Consider the following 26,333-nt stretch of genomic DNA (forward strand, 5'->3'; position numbering starts at 1 on the left):
GTCCAACTACTCTCATCTTTCATGTGCTGTTTTTCTTGCTCTCTGACTGATTACAACTCTTGACCTTGCTGCTCGGTAACATCAACTTCTGTTTCCATGTCTATCATATGCACATTTGAGAGCTTCCAGGCTCCTGAACTAGCTTTAGACCTATCATGTCATCGACCCGGTGCATTGATGCCACCTGGTGCTTTACTCCGACCTGGAGCATTACAACTCCTGCATGCTGTCTGGATATGACCGACTTTCCCACAGGCATAGCACTTTGACTGGTAACGGGGGCAGTCAAATGGTTGGTGGCCACCAGGGCTACGGTAACATCTAAATATCTCATTCTCAGACTGTGAAATTGGCCTGCTGTGGCATGGATCCTACTGAAATCCAGTGGGTATCCTCCACCAGCTCAAGTAAAGAACTCCCTTGCAATCTGCCTCTATCTCTGTCTGCCATTTTCATGGCTGTGGCCTCATTATAGGGCTCCCTCCACGTCAGCTTAATGCCTTTATTAAAAAGCTTGGTCTGGGTTTTATTGTTCTTTAGGTCTCCTACGAAAGTATCTTCAAGTTTGCTTTCTAAGTTCATGGCATATGCACAGTGACGAGAGTTTCCTTAACTTGAGAATGTAACCTGCAACGGTCTCACCTGAGGACTGCTTCCTTCTCCCAGTGCAATTTCATTCTTAATTGTGCCATAATGGGAGTCCAGAATTTCATCAATTTCAGCATAGTGCACATACTGGGGTCTTTTGGACAACACTGATTAGATACTCCATTAAAGGGACCTGGCCCCTTCATAGTGAAGAAATCAGTTACCTTATCCTCATCATTTATTTTATTTAAGTCAAACGTGTAACCTTCATTTGTGCAGCCTTCATTACATCAGTCCTCTTTGTTGAATTCCCCCTTGACCCCAAATACGCCTGTGTGCCAATTTTTCAATTCACTGAGTTGTACCTGAACACGATGTGCAACTCTTACAAAAACTACAGAGGTAAACGTTCCCCTTCCAACAACAGAATTTGAACTGGAATAATGTAAACAACAGGGATAGTATCAGACTTCAAAACGACTGGTAAAATAGGTTGTCCCGTGCCAAGTGAGACTTGTTGCAGAGAAGTGTGAAGTGATGCATTTTGAAGGGAAGAGTGAGGGGTTATATAAGCTGAATGGTATAATTTTTAAAGGAGGTGTAGGAACAGAGTGACCTGGGGGATCAAATGCACAATTCATGAAGGTGACGGGGTAAATTGTTAAGAAAAGGAAAACAAATCTTGCATTTATATAGCACTTTTCATGACTCAAAGTGCTTTACAGCCAAAAAACTATACTTTTGAAGTGTAGTCCTTGTTGTAATGTGCAGCAGCCAATTTGCACACAGCAAACTCCCACAGCCGGCAATGCAACAACAACCAGATAATCTGTTTAGTGCTGTTGACTGGGGGGTAAATATTGGCCAGGACACTGGGGCAAATCTCCTGCTCCTCTTTGAAATAATGCATGGGATCTTTTACATTCATCTGAGCAGGTAGATGGGGCCTCAGTTTGACATCTCATGCAAAGGGGTGCACCTCCAACAGTGCAGTACTCCCTCAGTACTGTACTGGGAATGTCAGTCTTGATTTTTGTGCTCAAGTCCTGGAATGGAACTTGAATTCAGAACCTTATGACTCAGAGGCAAGATTGCTACCCACTGTGCCAAAAAAAATTAATGTGGGATTCCGGGCTTTAATTTAGATCAATCAATTTGAAGAGGTAATCTTACAATGCTTCAGTTTCACATTTCTTGATCAACAGCTGCAATCAGTGATAAATGAGGGTTGAAAAATCCCCAGGCAGACCAACAAGCCAGTTAGGAACTTTTAGAATCATGAAATCTTAGAATCATAAAATCTTATAGAAGGAGGCCATTCAGCCCATTGTGCCTGTACCAGCTTTTTGAAATTCCATCCAATTAGTCCTGCTTTCCCCGTCGACCTTCAAATATTTCCTTCTCAAGTATTTATCCAATTCCCTTTTGAAAGTTACCATTGAACCTGCTCCCATTACTCTCCAGGCAGTGTATCCCAGCTCAAAAAACTGACAGATGTAAAAAATAAAATCTCCTCCTCTCTTCCCTGGATTTTTTGCTGATTTTCTTAAATCTGTGCCCACCGGTTACTGATCCTCCTGCCGGTGGAACCAGTTTTCTCCTTCTTTATTCTGTCAAAACACTTCATAATTTTGAACACTTCCATCAAGTTCTCCCCTGGGCCTTATTTGCTGCAGTGGGGGGGATGGGGGGGGGGGTGTGGAGAAGGCTCCCAGCTTCTCCAGTCCCTCTACATAACTGAATCCCCCTCATCTCTGGTCCCATTCTGGTCAATCTCAGGGGAGCGGGGAGGGGGCATGAGCCAGTGCAGGCATGATGGGCCAAATGGCCTTTAGGAGAGTTGTGGGGTTGGGGGGGGGGGTGGGGGAGGCTCAGGAGATTGGAATTCTTTTCAGGTCCATCACAAACTGCGTATGGGTGTGCACGTCCGTCCCCACTGCCGCGGGTCGAAATTTCACCAGTTCGGCTTTGTCTGCTGATAAAAAGTAAAATTCTGCGGATGCTGGAAATCTGAAACAAAAACTAAAAATTGCTGGTGGGAGGGCAGGGGGCGGGGGGGTGGGGAGGGGGGTGGGGAATGGGGCAGGGGGTGGGGAGGGGGTGGGGAGGGGGAGGGGCAGGAGGTGGGGAGGGGGGTGGTAGGGGCAGGATGTGGGGTGGGGTTGGGGAGGCAGGGGCAGGGGCAGGGGGTGGGGAGGGGAGTGGTAGGGGCAGGGGGTGGGGAGGGGGAGGGGCAGGGGGTGAGGAGGGTGGGGAGGGTGAGGAGGGGGGAGGGGCGGGGGTGAGGAGGGTGGGGAGGGGGGGGTGAGGAGGGGGGCAGGGGGTGAGGGGGGAGGGGCAGGGGGTGAGGAGGGGGGAGGGGCAGGGGGTGAGGAGGGTGGGGAGGGGGGGTGAGGAGGGGGGGCAGGGGGGTGAGGGGGGAGGGGCAGGGGGTGAGGAGGGGGGAGGGGCAGGGGGTGAGGAGGGTGGGGAGGGGGGGGTGAGGAGGGGGGGCAGGGGGTGAGGGGGGAGGGGCAGGGGGTGAGGAGGGGGGAGGGGCAGGGGGTGAGGAGGGGGGAGGGGCAGGGGGTGAGGAGGGTGGGGAGGGGGGGTGAGGAGGGGGGGCAGGGGGTGAGGGGGGAGGGGCAGGGGGTGAGGAGGGGGGAGGGGCAGGGGGTGAGGAGGGGGGAGGGGCAGGGGGTGAGGAGGGTGGGGGGGGGTGAGGAGGGGGGAGGGGCAGGGGGTGAGGAGGGGGGAGGGGCAGGGGTGAGGAGGGGGGAGGGGCAGGGGGTGAGGAGGGTGGGAGGGGTGAGGAGGGGGGAGGGGCAGGGGGTGAGGAGGGTGGGGGGGTGAGGAGGGGGGGCAGGGGGTGAGGGGGGGAGGGGCAGGGGGTGAGGAGGGTGGGGGGGTGAGGAGGGTGGGGGGGTGAGGAGGGGGGAGGGGCAGGGGGTGAGGAGGGTGGGGGGGGTGAGGAGGGGGGGGGTGAGGGGGGGGAGGGGCAGGGGGTGAGGAGGGTGGGGGGGGTGAGGAGGGGGGCAGGGGGTGAGGAGGGTGGGGGGGTGAGGAGGGGGGAGGGGCAGGGGGTGAGGAGGGGGGAGGGGGGGTGAGGGGGGGAGGGGCAGGGGGTGAGGAGGGTGGGGGGGGTGAGGAGGGGGGAGGGGCAGGGGGTGAGGAGGGTGGGGGGGTGAGGAGGGGGGAGAGGCAGGGGGTGAGGAGGGTGGGGGGGGTGAGGAGGGGGGAGGGGCAGGGGGTGAGGAGGGTGGGGGTGTGAGGAGGGGGGAGGGGCAGGGGGTGAGGAGGGTGGGGGTGTGAGGAGGGGGGAGGGGCAGGGGGTGAGGAGGGTGGGGGGGGTGAGGAGGGGGGAGGGGCAGGGGGTGAGGAGGGTGGGGGGATGAGGAGGGGGGAGGGGCAGGGGGTGAGGAGGGTGGGGGGGTGAGGAGGGGGGGCAGGGGGTGAGGAGGGTGGGGAGGGGGGGGTGAGGGGGGAGGGGCAGGGGGTGAGGAGGGTGGGGGGGGTGAGGAGGGGGGGCAGGGGGTGAGGAGGGGGGAGGGGCAGGGGGTGAGGAGGGTGGGGGGGGTGAGGAGGGGGGAGGGGCAGGGGGTGAGGAGGGTGGGTGGTGGTGGGACTCAGCATTGGCTGTGGAGCCAAAGGCAGGGTTAACGCTTCCAGTACTCCTGCTGCTGATGTGCTCAGCTTCAACTTGCCTGAATTAAATGCTTTGCTCAGCGCTCCGCCCTCTTTGCCTCTGGAATAAACGCGCGTTGGGGGGCGTGGGGGGGGGGTGTGGGTGGGGGCTGGATCGTGAGCAAGGTGTTTATAAAGGGGCAGCAGAGGGATGCTGGCCAGCCCCCTTCCCAAGTCAAAGCACAGTCCGCGGGAAAGGCGCTCGCTCAGCAACGATACTTCAAACCAGCGGCTGGGGTTGAAATCCACAGCGCAAGGAAACCCTTCTCGCCCAGGTTCTCCTCGAGCACCGAAATCAACTGCATCGGAATCCGAGCCAAGAGCAGGTAAGGGGAGGGGTGTTTTGTTTTTCTCAATATTGTGGGATTTGAGGAGCTGTTCCACTGGGGAAATTCTGGTCACCTTTGAGTACCGTCAGCCAGAGCAAGCTGGATTATCTTCCGACTAGGCACTTTACAGCCTTCTGGACTGAATATTGAATTCAACAACTTTAGGTCTTGAGCTCCCTCCTCCATCCCCACCCCCTTTCTGTTTCTTCCCCCCTTCCTTTTGTTTTTTCCAATAATTTATATAGATTTTTCTTTTCCCACCTATTTCCATTATTTTTAAATATTTTTAAATCTTTCATGCTCCCCCCCACCCCCACTAGAGCTATACCTTGAGTGCCCTACCATCCATTCTTAATTAGCACATTCGTTTAGATAATATCACCACCTTCAACACCTCTGTGTTCTTTTGTTCTGTTGTCTGTGACATCTTTTGATGATCTGCTCCTATCACTGCTTGCTTGTCCCTATAACCACACCAGCCCCCCCCCAACTTCTCTCCCCCCACCACCCCCCCCCCCCCCCCCCCCCCCCCCCCCCCCCTTAAACCAGCTTATATTTCACCCCTCTTCTTGGATTCACCTAGTTCTGTTGAAGGGTCATGAGGACTCGAAACGTCAACTCTTTTCTTCTCCACCGATGCTGCCTGACCTGCTGAGTTTTTCCAGGTAATTCTGTTTTTGTTTTGGATTAAGTAAGTGTCTGTACAACAGGCGGTTTCATCCCTGACCAGCTCAGATCTCTGTTTTAAAGGTGATGGTTTCAGGTGGGTTTGTGTTTTAGTTTTTTTTTAAAAAAAACGGTATAAATAGGCAGGCACAAAACCTGTGAAGATCAATCGCCCAGATGAAATAGGCTTTGGTGGTGGCGTTCTGAGCCCCATCTGCCGCTGTGAACCTTTCCTGTGTTCTGTTCTGGGAGCTGAATCCCAAGTTCCATTACTAATCATTGACTGATAAGGACAGGAAAACTTCATCTCTGTAGGCTAGCTGCTTTATGTAACTTGACTGCCAAGCTGAACTGAAGCTTCACAGTGCGACCGAGAAACAGGATGAGGCTGGTCAGCCCCTCCTGAACCTGCCCGCATACTAGTGCATGGTTGATCCGCACTTTAAACTCTTATCTTCGTTCCGTCGCCCTCATCAAAACAAAATGTATGCCTCTGTTCTGAAATTTTCTATTGACCACCAACCCCCCCCCCCCCCAACCCCAGCCTCGCCTGCTTTTTTTAGGGGAGAGAGTTTCAGATTTCCACAATCCTTTGTGTGAAGAACTGCTTCCTGACATCACCCCTGAGTGGCCTGGCTCACAATCTAAGGTTATGCCCCCTTGTTCTGGACACTCCTGCCAGAGGAAATAGTTCTATCCACCCTACCAACTCCTTTAATCATCTTAAACACATCAGTTAGATTACCCCTTAATCTTCTTTACTCAAGTTTTGAGTCCAGGCCTCCTCTATGCAACCCGTCCCCCTAATATATTCAGATGAAAAGCTAACAAATGAGAAACTTAAAGCCTCAAGTGGGCACCCTGGGTTGCAATGTGCACAACCTGCATGTGTTCTCCATTAATTGGCAGCCTGCCTTTTTTTTAAAAAAGCAGGCTGTCTGTACTATGCGCTGCGTGGAGAGCTTGCTGGTAGAGTTAAGAAGGGGCGATCAGCACTGGAGGTGCAGAAAGTCGCACAACAATCATTCGGATGAAGAGGGGAGAAAAAGATATTGTGTTTTATCCACCTTTATCTGAATGAGCGTAGACATGCAGCAAATGATAGCCCTGTTGTCCAAAAATCAGGGTGAGTTAATTTTGCACCTTATATTTGAAATCCATAGCAATTATTACAGAAATGAGACAATTCAAGGGAACACAAGTGCAATCTTTTAGCCCTTGCAGTAATAAAAGTCTGCTTGATTGGCACCACATCCACAAACATTCACTTCCTCCAACACCGACGCACAGTAGCAGTAGTGTTGTACCATCTACAAGATGCATTGCAGGAATTCACCAAGGGTCCTTAGACAGCACCTTCCAAACCATGACCATTACCATCCAGAAGGACAAGGGCAGCAGATAGATGGGAACACCACCACCTGCAAGTTCCCCTCCAAGTCACTTACCATCCCGACTTGGAAATATATCAAAATTCCTTCGCTGTTGCTGTGTCAAAATCCTGGAACTCTCTTCCTAACAGCACTGTGGGTGTACCTACACCACATGGACTGCAGCGGTTCAAGAAGGCAGCTCACTACCACCTTCTCAAGGCAACTAGGGATGGGCAATAAATGCTGGCACAGCCAGCGGAGCCCACACCCTGTGAATGAATAAAAACAATTCATGATTATCATCAGCAATTGTTTTATTAGGGCAATATTGATCTCATATAACTCAAATAAATGATTCAATTAAAAATAAAACAAAAGTGCTTTTGAGAAAATTCTCAGATGGTGGGGGTTGGATGGATCACTGAAGTTGTGCATCCTGCCTGCCCTTATTTTTGGACGATGCTGGTTCAGAAAGCGACCACTGGCTTGCATCGAATTGGCTTTATTTTCTAGCTTGCCGCACCAGCAAGAGCCCAGTTACTGCATGCACCAATGTTTTCTCTAACAAAATTGATCAACAACAACTTGCGTTTATGTATCCCCTTTAACGTAGTAAAAACATTTCAAAGTGGCTCACAGGAGTGAATATCGGGCAGAAATTTGACACTGAACCATGTAAGGAAACATTAGGACAGGTGACCTAAAGCTTGGTTGAGTATGTAGGTTTTAAAAAGGATCTGAAAGGAGGAGAGAGGAGAAACAGAGAGGCTTAGGGCGGGGATTGCAGAGCTTAGGTTAACTAACGCATGAACAGTAAAGCAATGAAAATCAGGAAGATTAAGAGGTCAGATTTCAGAAGATTATAGGGTTGGAGGAGATAGTTAGAGATAGATGAATCTGAAAATAATTTGTTTACATTTAATGGAAGTCCAGCAATTCTTCCTGCAAGTAACATTTCACATTTGTTACTACTTCCAATAGTAACCAAACTCTCAACAAAAATTTAGCTGAGCCAATTGCTGGATTTGGGCAATATGCCTCATTTTGTTCCTCCGATACTTGGTTTAATCCAGCGTTCATGCTAAAGAACTTATAACTAACAGATCTTAATAGATAACTGAGCTGTAGCTGATCTTCTGTAAAAAAAATTGTTGTGCTTGATCCTTGACAGGTTGAAACATGCCAAACTACAAGTTAACCTACTTTAAAATAAGAGGGAGAGCTGAAACTGCTCGTTATATTTTTGCGTACAGTGGAATAAAATATGAAGACAGCACAATTGAAATAATGGATTGGCCCAATGTAAAACAATGTAAGTAGCAGTGATTACAAATGACAATTGTAACCTTTGGAACAATTAATCATTTTCCGATTCCTCTCATTGTCTTGTCTCACCCCAAGAATGAAAGTAGAATTTGGGTTCTGCAGTGCATCTTCTGTCCTGCCCTGGATGATATCGCTTTGTGTTAGAAAATAAATAAGCTTAAAAAAGTTTTTGACTTGAAAATTTGGCAGGGCAAGAGAGCAGAATAATTTCAACCTCTCTGCCGTCTGAACAATTAAAGGGAGATTAATGCTGAAAAACTTGTAATATCCCAACATAAGATTCTTTCTTTCACAAGATTTGAGCTCTGCTTTGTTGTTGGGTTGCCTGAGGGTTTCAGCATCATGGCTGTAAGGATTTTCACAATTTAAGATTATTCTGAACACAACATTTGCGGAGACCTGAAACTGACAGGGGTCTTGAAAATTGTGTGTGAGCTGTATAGGGTAGTTGTGGAGAATGTTTTCATTTGTGGCCAAATCCAAAACTTGGAGCCATAAATGCAAGGCAATTAGTAATAAATCCAATAGAGAAATAAGGAGAAATTAGGCAGAAATTGAATAAAGGGAGGCAATGGCATAGTGGTCCTGTCATTGTACCAGATGGTGGAATTTGCATTCAATAAAAATCTGGAATTCAAAGTCTAATGACCATGAAACAATTGTCGATTGTTGTAAAAACCCGTCTGGTTCACTCATATGAAATCTGTTGTCCTTACCTGATTTGGCCTATATGTGACTCCAGACCCCACAACAATGTGGTTGACTTTTAAATGCCCTCTGAAATGGCCTAGCAAGCCGCTCAGTTGTAACAAACCGCTACAAAGTCACAATAAAGGAACGAAGCCAGACAGACCACCCGGCATCGACCTAGACACCAGAAACTACAACAGCAATCGCAGCCCTGTCGACCCTGCAAAGTCCTCCTTATTAAATTGGGAGAGCTGTCTCACAGACTAGTTAAGCAACAGCCTGACATAGTCATCCTCATGGAATCATGCCTTACAGATAATGTCCAAGACACCACCACCACCATCCCTGCGTATGTCACAGCAAAGGCTATGGGCCCCAGCAGAGGTGGCGGCACAGTGGGATACAGTCAGGAGGGAGTTGCCTTGGGAGTCCTCAACATCGACTCCAGACTCCATGAAGTCTTATGGCATCAGGTCAGGAAGCCTTCTGCTGATTACCACATACTGCCCTCCCTCAGCTGATGAATCACTGCTCCTCCATGTTGAACACCACTTGGAGGAAGCACTGAGGGTGGTAAGGACGCAGAATGTACTTTGCGAAGGGGGCTTCAATGTCCATCGCCAAGAGTGGCTCGGTAGCACCACTACTGACTGAGCTGGCCCAGTCCTAAAGGACATAGCTGCTAGACTGGGTCTGCGGCAAGAGGTGAGGGAACCAACAAGAGGGAAAACCATACTTGACCTCACCCTCACCAACCTAGCTCCTGCTGATGCATCTGTCCATGGCAGTACTGGTAGAAGTGACCACTGCACACTCGTTGTGGAGACAAATTTCCTGCTTCACAATGAGGATACCTTCCATTGTGTGTGTGGCACTACCACAGTGAGAAATGGGATAGATCTCGAACAGATATAGCAACTCAATACTGGGTATCCATGAGGTGCTGTGGGCCATCAGCAGCAGCAGAATTGTACTCGAACACAATCTGTAACCTCATGGCCTGGCATATCCCCCACTCTACCATTACCATCAAGCCAGGGGATCAACCTAGTTCAATGAAGAGTGCAGGAGGGCATGCCAGGAACAGCACCAGGCATACCTAAAAATGAGGTGTCAACCTGGTGAAGCTATAACACAAGACTACTTGTGTGACACATTGCATAAACAGCAAGTGATGGACAGGGCTGAGTGATCCCACAGCCAACGGATCAGATCTAAGCTCTGCAGTCCTGCCACATCTGATTGTGAATGGTGGTGGACAATTAAACAACTCACTGGAGGAGGAGGCTCTACAAATATCTCCATTCTCAATGATGGAGGAGCCCAGCACATCAATGCAAAAGATAAAGCTGAAGCATTTGCTACAATCTTCAGCCTGAAGTGTTGAGTGGATGATCCATCTCGGCCTCCTCTGGAGGTCTCCAGCATCACAGATGCCAGTCTTCAGCCAATTCGACTCACTCCACGTGATATCAAGAAACAGCTGGAGGCACTGGATACTGCAAAGGCTATGGGCCCAGACAATATTCCGGCAACAGGACTGAAGACTTGTGCTCCAGAACTTGCCGCGCCCCTAGTCAATCTGTTCCAGTACAGCTACAACACTGGCATCTTCCCAGCTATGTGGAAAATTGCCCAGGTATGTCTTATATACAAAAAGCAGGACAAATCCAACCCAGCCAATTATCGCCCCATCAGTCCACTCTCGATCATCAGTAAAGTAACGGAAGGGGTCATCAACAGTGCTATCAAACGGCAGTTGCTTACCAATAACCTGCTTACTGATGCCCAGTTTGTGTTCCGCCAGGGCCACTCAGCTCCTGACCTCATTATAGCCTTAGTTCAAATGTGAATGATAAAGCTGAACTCCCGAGGTGAGGTGAGAGTGACTGCCCTTGACATCAAGGTAGCATTTGACAGAGTGTGGCATCAAGGAGCCCAAGCAAAACTGGAGTCAATGGGAATCAGGGGGAAAACTCTCCGCTGGTTAGAGTTATACCTAGCACAAAGCAAGATGGTTGTGGATGTTGGAGGTCAGTCATCTCAGCTCCAGGACATCACTGCAGGAGTTCCTCAGGGTAGTGTCCTAGACCCAACCATCTTCAGCTGATTCATCAATGACCTTCCTTCCACCATAAGGTCAGAAGTGGGGATTTTCAGTGTTCAGCACCATTTTCTCAGCACCATTCATGACTCCTCAGATACTGAAGCAGTCCATGTCCAAATGCAGCAAGACCTGGACAATATCCAGGCTTGGGCTGACAAGTGGCAAGTAACATTCGCACCACACAAGTGTCAGGCCATGACTGTCTCCAACAAGAGAGAATCCAACCATTGCCCCTTGATGTTCAATGGCATCACCATCACTGAATCTCCCACTATCAACATCCTGGGGTTACCATTGACCAGAAACTGAACTGGACTAGCCATATAAATACTGTGGCTACAAGAGCAGGTCAGAGGCCAGAAACAGTGCAACGGGTAACCCACTTCCTGACTCCCCAAAGCCTGTCCACCATCTACAAGGCACTAGTCAGGAGTGTGATAGAATACTCCCCACTTGCCTGGATGAGTGCAGCTCCCACAACACTCAAGAAGCTTGACACCATCCAGGACAAAGCAGCCCGCTTGATTGGCGCCACATCCACAAACATTCACTCCCTCCAACACCGACACACAGTAGCAGCAGTGTGTACCATCTACAAGATGCACTGCAGGAACTCACCAAGGCTCCTTAGACAGCACCTTCCAAACACACGACCTCTACAATCTAGAAGGACAAGGGCAGCAGATAGATGGGAACACCACCATCTGGAAGTTGCCCTTCACGTCACTCACCATCCTGACTTGGAAATACATCGCCGTTCCTAACAGCACTGTGGGAGTACCCATGCCACATGGACTGCAGCGGTTCAAGAAGACAGCTCACCACCACCTTCTCAAGGGCAGCTAGGGATGGGCAACAAATGCTGGCCCAGCTAGTGAAGCCCACATCCCATGAGCGACTGAATAAAAAGAAAAAAATTGGTTAAAATATGGAACTTCCTCCCATGGGAAGTGGTTGAAGCTAATAACTTAGATGCTTTCAAAAGAAAACTAGAAATGTACACGAGAGAAAAGGGGATAGAAAGATATACTGAAAGACTGCAATGAAGTAAATGGAGTGGAATGTTTGGAGTATAAACACCAGCAGAGATTAGTTAGGGGGATCGTCCTCTTTCTGTGATGAACATTCTATGTAATTCATTCTTTGTAACTCAATGTAAAATTAGTCTAGCGTTTTGAACTTTGGAGTAAAAGATCATTGAATCTGCAGGTGGCTTCAAGTTAGATTTTTCAGGGGAGCAAGATAGATACATGAGGCAGAAAGGATTTGAAGGATATGCTGATAAGGTGAGATACAGAGGAGGCTCAAGTGGAGCATCAGCAATGGTATGGGATAGATGGGTTAAATGGCCTTTTTTGTGCTACAACTCCTAAGTAACGTACATGGTGAAATATTGTTGCAAACTGAGTTTCAATCAGTGATTACGAGAATAACTGAAAGATTGGATTTGAGGGGGAAAACCAACTTTCCTGGTGGCTGGGATTAATTTACAAAGTCACTGAGTTCGATATTTGTCATTATCTCACTCTTTCATGTGTTTTCTTTTTCAGTGTTTCTAACATTAGTGAGATGGATTGGTTAACTTTTTCAAAACTGTCATGTGCTGAACGGATATAGTTTTTAATCTCTTATTTATGTATAGCTGGAAGCTAAATTAGTCTTACTTCAGGTGTAACGTCTTGTGAAGTCTAGGTGTAAACTGTTTATGGAGTAGGCGATTAACATACCTGGGATGCTCAATATTTTTAAGCAGCTCGGTATTGTGCGGTGTGCCACACACTGCAATCCCAGGCACTTCCCTTCTCTACTAAAAAGCAAGATACTCGCATGTTGGCAATCTGCAATATAAAAAGAAACAGAGTTAACGTTTCAGGTCAGTGACCTTTCATCAGGACTGCTCCCTTCCCACTCATTATTTAACTTGGAGGAAAAAGGGAAGGGTGAGTTTTGAGACAATCCAGAACAGGCTGAGCTAAAATAATTCTGGCCTGGTGGTCCAATAAGCCTACCCTATGAAACAGAATCCAGAGAGGTAGAAGAAACATCAGCAAATGATTAATATAATTAATTCACTCACACCAGGTCCTGGTCACGCAATACTCCTTTAAATCACTCCAGCATTGGAAACATAAATTAATTTAGCATTGGTGGCTGTGCCATCAGTTGCCTTAAGCTTCAAAATTCCTTGTTTAAACCTCTGTCCTCTCTTTCCACCTTTTAAGGCTTCTCTTCAGACATGCGGTCCTAATTCCTTATTCTGCCCTAATCTCTACTTATTGGATGGCAGATTTTGTTTCAGAAGGCACCTCTGAAGCGCCTTAAGACATTTTATTGTGTTAAAGGCGCTATATAAATACAAATTGCGCAGTGTGATTGAATTGCAATGTGTAGTTTGAAAGAAAAGCCATGATTCGTTTGGTGATGTTACAAAATTATGATATTAGGGCTGTGGTGTAGGGTCTGACAAATAGGGAGAAGTGAAAGATTGGGTTGGTGAGGTGTGACTGTCCCGGTGACTGGTATTGTTTTTCCATAGAATTACATAGAATATACAGCACAGAAACATGAGGCTCCTCTCATTCCATCTGCCTGACTTCAGCCTTGCAGCACATCTTTCTATCCACTTAAGTATTTGTCAACTTTCCTTTTGAAAGCACATAAGTAATTTGTCTCAACCACATCCTGAGGGAGCAACATTTTTCCTCATTTCCCTTCTTGATTTATTAGTGTTGCTTCACAAATTACCTCTTTACATGTGGGATTATGAATTTTATAAAAAAAAAAACCCTCTGATTTACCTTTTGTGATATAAATTGAAGAGGCAGATGAGCCCATGTCAAAACCCATTGATATACTTTTATTTCCATCATTTGCTTTATTAATCATGTTGATAAGTCTAACAATTCAGTGGTTCAATTTAAAAATAAAGTACTATTTATATAAAAATAAAGTAAATAACGTTGGCCTGAATTTTTGGGATGGCAAGGGCCAAGCATTGATCACTTGGGAGGGAGTCCCAGCTCGGAGTGCTGCCAGCTAAGCTGAATGGTCAGCAGCTCTGCAGCCCCTGCACCAACAGTGCTGCTGTGGCCAGAAGAGGAACTGCATGGAGCAGCCTGAGACTAAGTCCTGGGAACCAGAGACCCAGGTAAGTTGTCAGGGGTCCCGAGGCGGGGAGGGTAGGGAAGGCCTGGGGGGGGTGGGGGGGGGGTTGGCGATCTGGGTCTTGGGTGTTAGGCCGGGGAGGATGGAGGTCCGAAGGTCACCGGGCCTTAAGGGGAGGCCGTCCCCAGTCGGAAGGGGGGGCTTCTGATGGAGGTGCCCCCACCCCTCTCTTCCCGCCCGAGATCTAACTTTCTTTATTTTCGGGTATCCCCCCCCCCCCCCCCATGGAGCTTCAATCTGCCCGCCAGGCTAAAAATTGAGGCTGGGCGGGAAATGGTCCTTGAGTGGCCATTGATTGGCCATTTAAGGGCCTCAACTGGGCCAAGGGTGGGTTTCCCTTCTGAAGCCTTGCCTGTCCCGGTGTAAAACCTCTGCGAGATTGGGGCAGGCAGGAACTCGGAGGGAATCCCGTACCTTCAATTTCACACTCTACACCCCCCACCCCCCCACCCCCTCCTAAAAGCCTGCTGGGGTGGGGAGCGTAAAATTCTGACTTTGTTTGGTCTCAGCCCAATTCCTTTGCCTCCACCTATCACTGGCCTTCTATCCAGCTTCACCTGTCCCACCCCCGCCTTAAACAGTATATAGTTCACCACATTTTTACTTCTCTTTAGTTCTGAAGAAGAGTCCTATGGACTCGAAACATTAACTCTGTCTTTCTCTCCATAGATGCTGTCAGACCTGCTGAGTTTTTCCAGCGGTTTTTGTTTCTCTTTCATGCTACCAACTGTTCGGGATGAACAATTACTTCCAGCATTGGAGGCTTTGTAACAAAAAATTTGTTCCAAAAGTAAAAGTAATTGTTTTATAAAGTCTGACGATAGCCTGCACTGTAACTTTTGTCTTCCTGCCCCCTTAAGCTATGTAGTTTGTAACCTCGAACGCAATTAAATTACCAAGCATTCAGATGAATTTTGAAATTAATTTTGTGTCTCTTTGTGGTTGGCTGTGGAACAGTTACTAGCACTTTTACCTCTGAGTCAGAAGGTTGTGTGTTCAAATCCCACTCCAGAGACTTGAGCACATAAATCTAGGCTGATACTCCAGTGAAGCACCGAGGGAGTGCTGCTCTCTCAGAGGCACCATATTGCAGATGAGATATTAAATCAAGGCCCTGCCTGCGCTCTCAGGTGAGTGTAAGGGATCCTAGAGCACTATTTTGAGGAAGATCAGGGGAGTTCTGTGTTGTGTCTTGACCAATGCCGGAAGGAGAAATGAAGTTCGGACCTTTACTCTTATTTCCCAGTTTTTTCTGGTGTTCCATTTTAAGGCATACAAGACCAGTTTGGACCAGTATTCTTTCTTCCCAGTTTTTTTTTACTGTTTTTTCCTTCTGGGATTTATCCCTCCACCAATAGCACTAAAGAAAGAAGAAATAATGCAACATTTGGCAGTGCTGTGAAGCGAACAATGGTGTGCAATATGATAAGTACACAACGAGCACCATTATTTTATAAAGCATCAATTAATGTTTGTCTTAGACTGGCAAGAATGCTGCTATTAAGACATGAAGTAGCTATGTTATTTAAAACATATTCTGAGGGAATATATTTTGAATGACTGCATGCTCAGATCTGCAGAAATAGTGAGCGGAAATTTAAAAAGCTTGAGTCAGGGCACATGCTCTTCCAAAATTTTGGCATTAGGTCTTATTTTAATAAACATTCGCAGGAAGCTTACATCTTTCACAGGAAGTTTGTGCGATGTTTGTGATGGATTTAACAATTGAATAGTACTGGGAAGTACTGTGAGGCGGGTCAATGTCAGAAGGTTGAATGCAGGCTGTCTAAGGCCCACAGAAAGGGAAGTAAATGGAAAAACAACTGCCCTAATTTTTTTCTGTAGGCGCCATAGATCTCCTTCAGGACAGCAACAGAGCTGAAGAACTAGTCAGGGTACTAGTCAGTGTTTGCATGGTTCATCTAGATTCTGACCCATTTTGCAATGGGGTCCTGAAATAGGCACAGGACCTTTCTTTAATTGATCCAAAGCCAATCTCAGGCAGCTGCTACGGATGCCTAAAAACAGTGAGGCCCAAGATTATGAGGGCAAAGTCAGGGCAGATGGAGTGTGGCCTTCGCAAGCCCAGATATTGGTTCACATTGTGCCCATGTTATGCCCTAAATGCATGAGAAAGGCATGCTGGTTTCTACTCCAGCGCGTCGAAATAACTACTGGCGAATAAGGTGCACACTATGTTGGATCAGTACAACATGTGAAATGAGTTTGGCACCCTGTTCTTAGGTTCAAGGGGCCTAGACCTACTGAACCAGAACCACGATGGCTACCTGACTGAGGCACGCTGACATGATAGGGTAGAAAGGTTTGAGGAGCACGGTGTGCTGGCTGCCCGATGTGTTGCTGTCTCCATGCAATATTTCCAGAGGTGGCATCTTGAGGAGAAGGGCAACATGCTGGGAAGCAGCTGGAAGCCAATTAATATCACTACTATTCCAACTGAGTGGTCTATTCCCTTATATGTGCCATTTTTTCTACGGCACAGGGGTCTTGCGCTGAAACTGAACCCAGGAGGTTGCTGGGGAACCAACAAACCTTCTTTAAATCTCCCCATGCCTGGAGCCATGGGATGTGGGTGTCGCTGACAAGGTCAGCATTTGCTGCCCATCCCTAGTTGCCCTTGAGAAGGTGGTGGTGAGCTGCCTTCTTGAACCTCTGCAGTCCATGTGGTGTAGGTACACCCAGAGTGCTGTTAGGGAGGGAGTTCCAGGATTCTGACCCAGCGATAACAAAGTAACAGCGAAATACTCCCAAGTCAGGATGATGTGCAACTTGGAAGGGAACTTGCAGGTGTGTTCCCATTGTCTCTGCTTCCCTTGTTCTTCGAGGTTGCAGGTTGGTAAGTGATGGCATGGGATGGGCAAAAGTCAGCCAAGGTTGCAAACAAGGGGCCAATGTTAAAAGCTGAACATGTGGGTGCAGGTTGATGCCCTCCACAGTGGAGGTGACCTGCTGAGATTCACTACCTGGTTGTATAAAGGAGGACAGGTCTCCTGAGTGAGGTATTTGCACCTATAACCTGTACCATGCAGGAGCCAACACCTCTGGAGAGACAGCATCAAGCGTCAGCTTGGCTTAGTTGGGAGCACTTTCACTTCTGTGCCAGTGGTTAAGGTTTAAGCCTCACTTCAGTACTCAATCTTGGCTGACACTTCAATCCAGTTTTTAGGAGAGTCACATTATTAGAGCTGCTATCCTTCAAATCAGATGCCAAACCATGGTCCCTTCAGGTGGAGGTATCTTGATCCTGTTGTAGTTCACCTTACAAACCAGCAGGAGACTGGGGTACAGGTTACGATCATTTATTAACTCTTCGAGTGTACACAGGTAAGGACAGCCTTGGGCAGTCCAAAACTGCACTCTACAGATTACAGCGAAATCACCTTTTTTTTATACACAGTTAGTCATGTACACACACTCTAATCTTGTCAACTCACAATCACAGGCTCAACAGATGCCTCAGGCTTTGGTCACTTATTTCCTACGTGTACAGACACGAGACATTGTTCTCATCCTTGCATGGCCACCATGTCTTGCTGATTGTGCAGGAGTCTGGATCCCCTTGATTCCAACACCCACTCCTTGGACCTTGTTCTTTGTTTTGCCAGCTTGCCTATCTCGTTTCTTATCCTGGAAAAACTCAGCAGGTCTGGCAGCATCGGCGGAGAAGAAAAGAGTTGACGTTTCGAGTCCTCATGACCCTTCGACAGAACTTGAGTTCGAGTCCAAGAAAGAGTTGAAATATAAGCTGGTTTAAGGTGTGTGGGGGGGGCTCTCTCTCTCTCCGCCACCCCCCCCCCCCCCCCCCCCCCCCCCCCCCCCCCCCCCCACACACACACACACACACACACACACACCTTAAACCAGCTTATATTTCAACTCTTTCTTGGACTCGAACTCAAGTTCTGTCGAAGGGTCATGAGGACTTGAAACGTCAACTCTTTTATTCTCCGCTGATGCTGCCAGACCTGCTGAGTTTTTTCAGGTAATTCTGTTTTTGTTTTGGATTTCCAGCATCTGCAGTTCTTTTGTTTTCCTTTCTTATCCTGTCTGAAACACATCTGTTACTTCCCAGTTCTGCTTTTCTGCTTACATTTCTGTCTTTACTGAAACACACTTCCAACAAAATAAAATTGTAAACCTTTCAATCCCATGGCATTATGGAATGATGAGCAGAGAAATGCTCCTGGGATCCTAGTCAATACTTATCCAACGGCCAACACCATCAAACCTGAATGTTTGTCCCATTGCTGTTCGTGGGACCGTGACTTTGAAAACTGGCTGCTGTGTTTGTCTACAAAAAAGTTCATTGGCTGTCGAGTACTTTGGAATCCCTGAGGACAGGGAAGATGTGCTGTGAATTAAAGTCCTGCCCCAAAATTCCATTTTGTTTTGTGTTGATTGTTCACTTTCCCAGTGAGTGATTCACTTTAAAAACCAATTATGTAGCACCTTTCACCACCTCAGAAGGTCCAAAAGTGTTTTACAGTCCATGAAGTGCTTTTGAAGTGTGTAATGTAGGAAATTTAGGAGTTTAAGGTTATCATTCTGTACCAAGATTATTATAACCTGTTTACTATGGTGACTTGGCAGATCTGCAAGGCTGATATCATGCCCAATACTATGACTACTTATGGAGGGTTTAGATTTAATTCTCACACTAAACTGGACTCTGTGTGGTTCTCATTCCAGCTCTGCTTTTTCAACAAATTCCAGTTCTTAAGGTGGATAATACCGTACTCAACCAGAGCACTGCTATTGCGAGATATTTGGCCAGAGAAGCAGGTACCGTTAGCCAATACAGTTCATTTCATTTTTAGTATTTCCGTCTCAATACAATCATGGTGGGAGTTCAATGTGATCTCTTTCCCAGTCCGACAATTATATATTTTCCATTCCTTTTTTAATTCTTTCTTAGGCCTAGTGGGAAGAAACAGTCTTGAACAAGCTCAAGCGGATGCCATTGTAGACACAATAAATGATTTCATGAATTTGTTTCCCTGGACTGAGAAGAACCCAGCTGTGAAAGTACGATTGAATTTCAAATATTGCAAGATAGAGAAGCGTTCGCGGTTAAGATAAAATTTGCTTTTAAGGTGCCAACTGTGGCTCAGTGGGTAGCACTCTCACTTCTATGTGTCAGCTCAAGCCTTAATCCAGAGACTTGAGCACACCATCTAGGTTGACACTACCAGTGTGGTACTGAGGGAGGGAGTGCTGCATAAGAACATAAGGGCCAGAATCTTCTGTTCGGCGAGCGGGAGTGGGCCCCACACGCTGACGCGTAAAATGACAGGCGATGATGTTGGGCATGTGTCCTGGCATCACTGCGCATCATTCCGCTCTTCTATTTGGCTTCTGACCATCTACTCTGTCCATGCCACTCATAATTTTGTAAACTTCTATCAAGTTGCCCTTCAATCTCCGTCGCTCTAGTGAGAACAATCCGAGTTTCTCCAACCTCTCCTCATAGCTAATAACCTCCAGACCAGGCAGCATCCTGGTAAACCTCCTCTGCACCCTCTCCAATGCCTCCATATCCTTCTGGTAATGTGGCGACCAGAATTGTACGCAATACTCCAAGTGTAGCCTAACCAATGTTCTATAAAGCTGCAGCATGACTTCCCAGCTTTTATACTCAATACCCCTGCCAATGAAGGCAAGCATGCCATATGCCTTCCTGACTACCTTATCCACCTGCGTTGCCACTTTCAGTGACCTGTGGACCTGTACACCCAGATCCCTCTGCCCGTCAATGCACTTAAGTGTTCTGCCATTTACTGAATGCGGAATTGAGGCCACACTCAGATCAGCCATGACCTTATTGAATGCCGCAACAGGCTTGAGGGGCCAAATGGCCTATTCCTGCTCCTAATTCATGTGTTCGTATGTATGTATGTAAGCAGATAGTTTTTAACCTTTACCATCTAACCTTTGACCCTGAGCTAAGATTATGACACTATATGCTCTCTGTGGTAAAGAGCACTAACATCCATTGATGGCAGAGGAAGGACTTGCATTAAACTGTTTGTGCTGTGTAACATTTACAGATTCAGTGAGTTGGCTTAACTGCAAGAGATAATGACTTTCTCCTTTACAGGAAAAGATTATGGAAGATGTTTTCGCCAATAAGATCCCCTTACTCCTGGATGGTTTAAGCAAGCTCTTAGGAAACCAAATGTGGTTTGTTGGTGATTCAGTGAGTATAATTTATTAAAGTCTAAAATTCACATGCAGGAGAATCACAGTAAAGGCAAACCAGAGGGACTAAATGGCTACTCCTGGCTGGGAGGCTGGCCCACTGCAAGTGTTGATCATGATATCACAACCAACTTCTTCAAAGGAAGAATCTGTTCTTGAGATTTATTCCATGGGGAACAAAGGAAAATTCAGCAAGCAAGACCATTTAATGTTGGTCCATTCTCCCCATCTCATTTAGTTTACTCAATTAGCTATGTGAGCATGGAAGGCTCCAGATACTGGCCCTGGTCTGTGTTGAACGTTCTGTTCCCAGTGTGAAAATCGGTAAAGACGCTACAACTGGCCTCGAATTCCCTGGGGTAGTAAGGGATAAAACCCTGCTCCGCATCGAGTTATCGAATGGCCATTGCTTACACTGTGCACGTGAAAGCCAGGAGAGGATAGTGACAGAATCAGGTCTGACTCAGCTGTGATGGCCCATTGCCACTTAATAATATACAAATATCTAAATTCACGCATCTTTTTCTGGGAAACAATATATGAGTAACGAGACACGACATGATGTGCAGCAAGTGTAGTATGTTTGATAGAGCTGTGGGCCCCAAACCTTTCCACCTGGTATATTTGTTGCCTCATGTCTGTCTGATTAATTGATAGAGATTGATTGCTATAATTAATCATCAGCTCCATTGTTTCCTGCAACTACCAGGATCATAGAGGGTAAACTAGATGGATTGTGTTGTTTTTCACCCAGCGATTCACATCATCCTATGAATGACCACATCAGTGACTGGCTATCAGTCAGTTCCTTTGGAAGATGGGAGAGGAAAAATTGATCATAAGAGAGGGAACAAAATCAGTTAAATATTAACGTAATGGGCCTGAAGGATAAACTATATGCAGTGGCTGGGCACACCCAGCATGATGGTGGCCATTATGCTGTAACAGTTGTTTATATTGAACTCTAATTCAAAAGACCCATTTTGAATGTAAAATAGCCATTTAAAAAATAATGTATCTTTTTTTAGGTTACCTGGGCTGACTTTCATTGGGCTGTCTGTTCCATCACCCTCACCAATCTAAATGTTGACATCTTGCACAACTATCCCAAATTGTTAGCTTTGAAAGAACGTGTGGAAGCTCTCCCTAAAATTGCAGCCTGGATAGAACAGAGGCCAAAAACTCCGTTGTAACATTACAGCATTGGCCTTCACTTAAAAGCACTTATTAAAGTTCATAAAATGGAAATTATTTTCTAAAGAACAGTATAATTCTTTAAACTGTATTTTCCAATAACAGTCTTGGTTTTGTAATAATGGATTTTGAATATGTAAACTTTTAAGTTTCTCATTTGTTGACCATTCATCTAAACATATATGAGGAAGAGAGGCTGTAAAAGCTAGGCTTCCCTTGAGTCGAGAAGATTACAGGGTGACCTGGTGATGTTTAATGATTGGATAGGATAGATAAAGAAACTGACTGAACAAGGGGGCATAAACTTAAAATTAGAGCTCGTACGTTCTGGGTGATGTCAGTGAGTACTTCTTTACACAAATGTTGGAAGTCTGGAACTCTCCCCAAAATCTGTGCTATGGGAACCAAGGTGGGTAAATGAAGTCAAAGATCAGCCATGATCTCAATGAATGGGGGAGCAGGTTCAAGGGGTTGAATGGTCTATTCCTGTTCTTATATTAATATAAACTTCTAATAGTTGTTTGGCAGTACAGAACTTAAGTATTGCTGAAAAAAGAGACATGCTGTCAAAGTTTTTTGTCTTGCACTCATCAGGACAGATTTTCAAGAATACCAATTGTAAAGGGAGCAAGAATTAAACTGCATGAGAGTGCTGATTGCCATGGGGAATGACTGTCCCCTAAGATTTTATTTAGGTGAAAAAGGTGGATATGCCCTTGTTTAATCATTCCCTGGTTCACTCTCCTTGGCAATGCCTTGACCAGAGTCGACTTGCCTGGTATGCTGCCTTCCTGGCATCAGAATGAAAGATCTTATAAAATAGGATAGAAAATATTTGGGAATGGAGAGAGAGCAGGCAAAAGCTAATCGAAACAAATGACAAATAGGTTTGAGATCTTAGAGAGGGAGTTCAAAGAATTAGGTATGAGATTGATAAAAAGAGCTGAAGGGTGATAATCTTTGGCCAGTTCTTGTGCTGGATGCATTTAGAAAGATTAGTGAGGTCAACATGTTGCTGTGCGGCTGGTGAAGGAAGGGCTCACATTCTTGGGTCATCAGAATGAGCTCTGGAGTCACTACAAGGCTATAATGAAACAAAAGCCTTCATCTGAACTGAATAATGCCAATGTTCTTGCAGGCAGGTGAATGGAGAGGTTTTTAGCGGGGGAGGGTGGGGGGTATGTGTGTGTGTGGGAAAAAGCATTTAAACAAACATGGCGGGAGTGGATTAGTAAGGGTCTAGGTTTGAGACTAGAGAACATGAACAGGATTAAGAAAGCCCTAGGGGTAGAAACAGAAAGTTTAACTGAAATGAATCGGAATAATATATTATCAAAGTAGAAAGAGATAAGAAAACTTCATGAGGGAGTGAGATAAATAAGTTGTTATAGGACGAACAAGGAATATTAAAACCATTAAATCAGAAAAAAAGAGAATAAGGCTTAATGCCCCCAAAAATTGGAGTCAGGATTGAGTGCTACAGATGTGAATGTACAAGCATTCAAACCAAATTTGGAGAATTGGAAGCATGAATAATGGTAGAGTGCCAGCAATCTAAAATTAATCCCACCTTCTTTTCTATGCCAACAGCCACTGTAAAATAAGTGGGGAATAAGTCTGCCTTAGCTACTTCACACAAACCTACCGTTACACACTTCAGTGAGCTTACCCCTTAACCACCTCCTGTCTAGGCTGCGGATTTTAAGCTCCTCTACTTTTTCTCCATACCTTATGCCCTTTGTTTCAGCATAGATTAGACTAGTGCCCAATACGACCAATGTCTAATATACTAGCCATGACGGTTAACTGTGAATCTGGATGTGGCCAAGCTAATTGCATTTCTGACTAGTAAATGAGAATATTTGTATATGTATTTTAACATTTTTGTGCATTTGTTGATAAAATGGTGTGACGAAAAGCAGTGTCTGAGTGTTGATTTGGTCTTTGAGTGCTTTACTGAATGGTAGGAGACATTTAAGCAAATACACATGTGAACAACATTTACTTGTAATATCTGAGTGCATTAAAACATTTTCTACTAAAACATTGTCACTGCAACCACATCATGGCTAGCCAACAACTTCTAGTGGATACAGGTGAGTTGACTGTGATTGATCGATGCATTGCTGAAATTGGACAGCACTTACTGAACAATCTGGAATGTGCTAAGAAATACACTAACAACCAATTTAAGATCAGCCAAACTTGCAATGTGGCTCATTTACACTTGCTAGAAGCTACATATATTCGTATATGTCCTCTGCATAAAAAGAATATGTCCAGGAATTGCATTTTTTTTTTAACTAAAGCATGGGGCACAACTGCTTTCTATTGCATTCCCCATGGAAATGCCTCGACCAGAGTAGACATGCCTTTTTCGAATTTAAACAAAAGCTTGGAGGATAACAACAGCTCCCTAGTGCATTCTCCATGGCAACACCTCGACCAGAGCCCATGTCATGAAGCTATTAATGTATATATTATTTGAAAATATTTTTCTTTTAAAATAGGTTTAATCTGTAGGTGCGTCTTAATTGGATTAAAGCCAGCTAGTCTGGGTGTAAAATTTGATATTCTTGCATCTTTCCTGTTGAGTGCAAGACAAAGCTTTGCCAGCATGTCTCTTTTTTTCAGCAATACTAAAATTTCTCCATTCTGACCAAAACATTCCTCCTGTTAAAGTGTTGATGTATCATCTAAATCCAAACATTATTTTGTTATCTGAAAATTTAAATTAAAACTGAAGGGATTCAGTGGTTTAAACTTCCAGTTTCACTGTGTGTTAACACTGCAAAAAGTAATTTGTCTATTTACCTGCTTGCTGACATCACTGCTGCTAGATGCCTGGAAGTCTCATTGACTTGACATGAGATTTAAAACTGCCGATAGGAAAGGGGAAATCCATATCACAGGTTGCTGGGTTTTTGTAGGCAGCTTTCTTAGAAGTCCATTGACTTTTGGCAGGACAGGAAAATCCTGACAGTTGGCAGGGCCAGATAATCCCACCTTTAGTGTTTTTCTGAGTACTGAAGATAACATACAACTGCACTTAGCTGTAAACCTTACCAGTGATTTCTACAACTGGATTTTGCATCGCTGCAATTGTCTGCCCACCTTTATCAACTGTGTAGTCCAGTAAGGGAATTATCACTTAATGGAGCAGATGTCATTGGTGAAGAGGGCATTTTCATTACACCCAATAGTTAGAGTCAAGTACAGGCAGCACATCAACATTTTCAGACAAGCAAAAAAAGGTAGGGAGCATTGTTAACAGTAATGAGGATTGTAAACAATCAGTGAAGGACCTAGACAGATGAAGGGAAAACGGGAGCCAACGTTGGATGAGAGGTTGTTAATACATATGAGAACCATGTTGAATATAGAAAGTTTAAGGGGGAAGTGTAAAGGAAATAAGAAGCAGAGTGTATTTGAAGAGATTTGCAGCTAATGCAAAAAAGGCAAAAATATTCTATAGATGTATAAATAGTAAAACAGTAGTAAGAGGGGGTAGAACTAATTAGGGACCATAAAGGGGATCTACACATGGAGGCAGAGGGCATGGCTAAACATGTGCTTAGCATCTCTGTCTTTACCAAGGAAGACGCTCCGTAGTCAGTAATGTGGAGGTAGTTGCGATACTGTAGGCTAAAAATTGATAAAGAGTTGATATTAGAAAGGTTAATGGTGTTTAATATTCTGTCATCACATGCACCGGAGATGTAGCTGAGGATGCTGAGGGAAATAAATGTGAAAATTGCAGGTACTGGCCATAATCTTCCAATCCGCCTTTCACAGAGGGATAGTGTCAGAGGGCTTTGAGAAATTCAAATGTTACACCTTTGTTCAAAAAACATTGCAAGGATAAGCCCAGCAACTACAGGCCAGTTAGTTTAATCTTGGTGGCAGGAAAGGTTTTAGGATAAACCAGGATAAAATTAAGTCACTTGGACAAGTGTATATTAATTAAGGAAAACTAGCATAGGTTTAATGGAAAATCATGTTTAACCACCTTGATTGAGTATTTTTTGATGAGGTAACAGAGAAGGTTGATGAGGGTAATGTGATCTACATATGGTGTTTGATAAAGTGCTACATAACAGGCTTGCCAGCAAAGTTGAAGTCTGTGGAATAAAAGGGACAGTGGCAGTGGGAATACAAAGTTGGTTGAATGACGGGAAACTGAGTTGTGGTGAACAGTAGCTTTTCAGACTGGAGGATGGTATACAGTGTGGTTCCCCAGGGGTCTGTATTAGTTTCACTGCTTTTCGTGATCCAATTTAATGACTTGGATTTGGAAGTTTAGGGCACAGTTTTAAAATTTGCAGATGACACAAAACTTGGAAGTGTTGTGAACTGTGAGGAGGATAGTGATAGACTTTGAGGCTCTATGGATGGGTTGGTGGAATGAGTGGACTCAAGGCAGGTGAAATTTAATGCAGAGAAAAAAAAGTGTGAATGACATTTTGTTAGGAGAAAAAGGTGGGGCAATATAAACTAAATGATACAATTCTAAAGTGGGTGCAGAAGCAGAGGGACCTGGGGTATAATGTGCACAAATCATTGAAGGTTGAAAAAGTGGTTAAAATAGCAAATGGGATCCTGAGAGTACTAAAGCAAGAATTTATGATGAACTTTTACAAGACTGGTTGGGTCTCAACTGGAGTTGTGTGTCCAATTCTGGGCACAGCACTCAAGGGTGTGAAGGCATTAGAGAAGGTGCAATAAAGATTTAAGAATGGTTCCAAGGGATGAGGGTGAGTTCAGTTATCCAGATAGATTGGAGAAACTGGGGTTGTTCTCCTCGAAGAGAAGGCTGAGAGGTGATTTAATAGAGGTGTTCAAAATCACGAGGGGTCTAGAGGGAGTAGATACAGAGAAATTGTTTCTGTTGGAACAATTTAAGGTGAATGGCAAAAGAATTAATGGCGACGGAGAGAAATTTTTTTTGTATGCGGTGAGTGCATTGAGTGTGCGTGTATGGTGAAAGCAGATTCAAGCATGGCTTTCAAAAGG

At 45.6% G+C, this 26,333-nt stretch overlaps 1 protein-coding gene across 2 annotated transcripts; it reads left to right on the top strand.

The window, feature by feature from the left end:
• The first annotated feature begins 4,350 nt into the window (after positions 1 to 4,350).
• Positions 4,351 to 23,238, top strand: LOC121270887 (hematopoietic prostaglandin D synthase-like). 2 transcript variants are annotated; one of them, XM_041176576.1, is made up of 6 exons: positions 4,364 to 4,577; positions 7,791 to 7,931; positions 18,618 to 18,710; positions 18,844 to 18,953; positions 20,026 to 20,124; positions 21,155 to 23,238. In XM_041176576.1, the coding sequence occupies exons 2-6, from the start codon at positions 7,799 to 7,801 to the stop codon at positions 21,317 to 21,319; spliced, it is 600 nt and encodes a 199-aa protein (XP_041032510.1). In that variant the 5' UTR covers positions 4,364 to 4,577; positions 7,791 to 7,798; the 3' UTR covers positions 21,320 to 23,238. The 2 variants fall into 2 exon arrangements, with proteins under 2 accessions (XP_041032431.1, XP_041032510.1); XM_041176497.1 differs by lacking the exon at positions 7,791 to 7,931 and having other exon boundaries at positions 4,351 to 4,577.
• The last annotated feature ends 3,095 nt before the right edge of the window (positions 23,239 to 26,333 follow it).

Source organism: Carcharodon carcharias, chromosome 1 (genome assembly GCF_017639515.1).
Source record: "Carcharodon carcharias isolate sCarCar2 chromosome 1, sCarCar2.pri, whole genome shotgun sequence".
Lineage (NCBI taxonomy): Eukaryota > Metazoa > Chordata > Chondrichthyes > Lamniformes > Lamnidae > Carcharodon > Carcharodon carcharias.

Coding starts and splice junctions, on each gene's coding strand:
- LOC121270887 (XM_041176497.1), top strand. CDS start 4,403: ATGCTGGCCAGCCCCCTTCCCAAGTCAAAGCACAGTCCGCGGGAAAGG. Junction 18,711..18,843: donor ATATTTGGCCAGAGAAGCAG/GTACCGTTAGCC, acceptor ATTCTTTCTTAG/GCCTAGTGGGAAGAAACAGT. Junction 20,125..21,154: donor TGTGGTTTGTTGGTGATTCA/GTGAGTATAATT, acceptor ATCTTTTTTTAG/GTTACCTGGGCTGACTTTCA.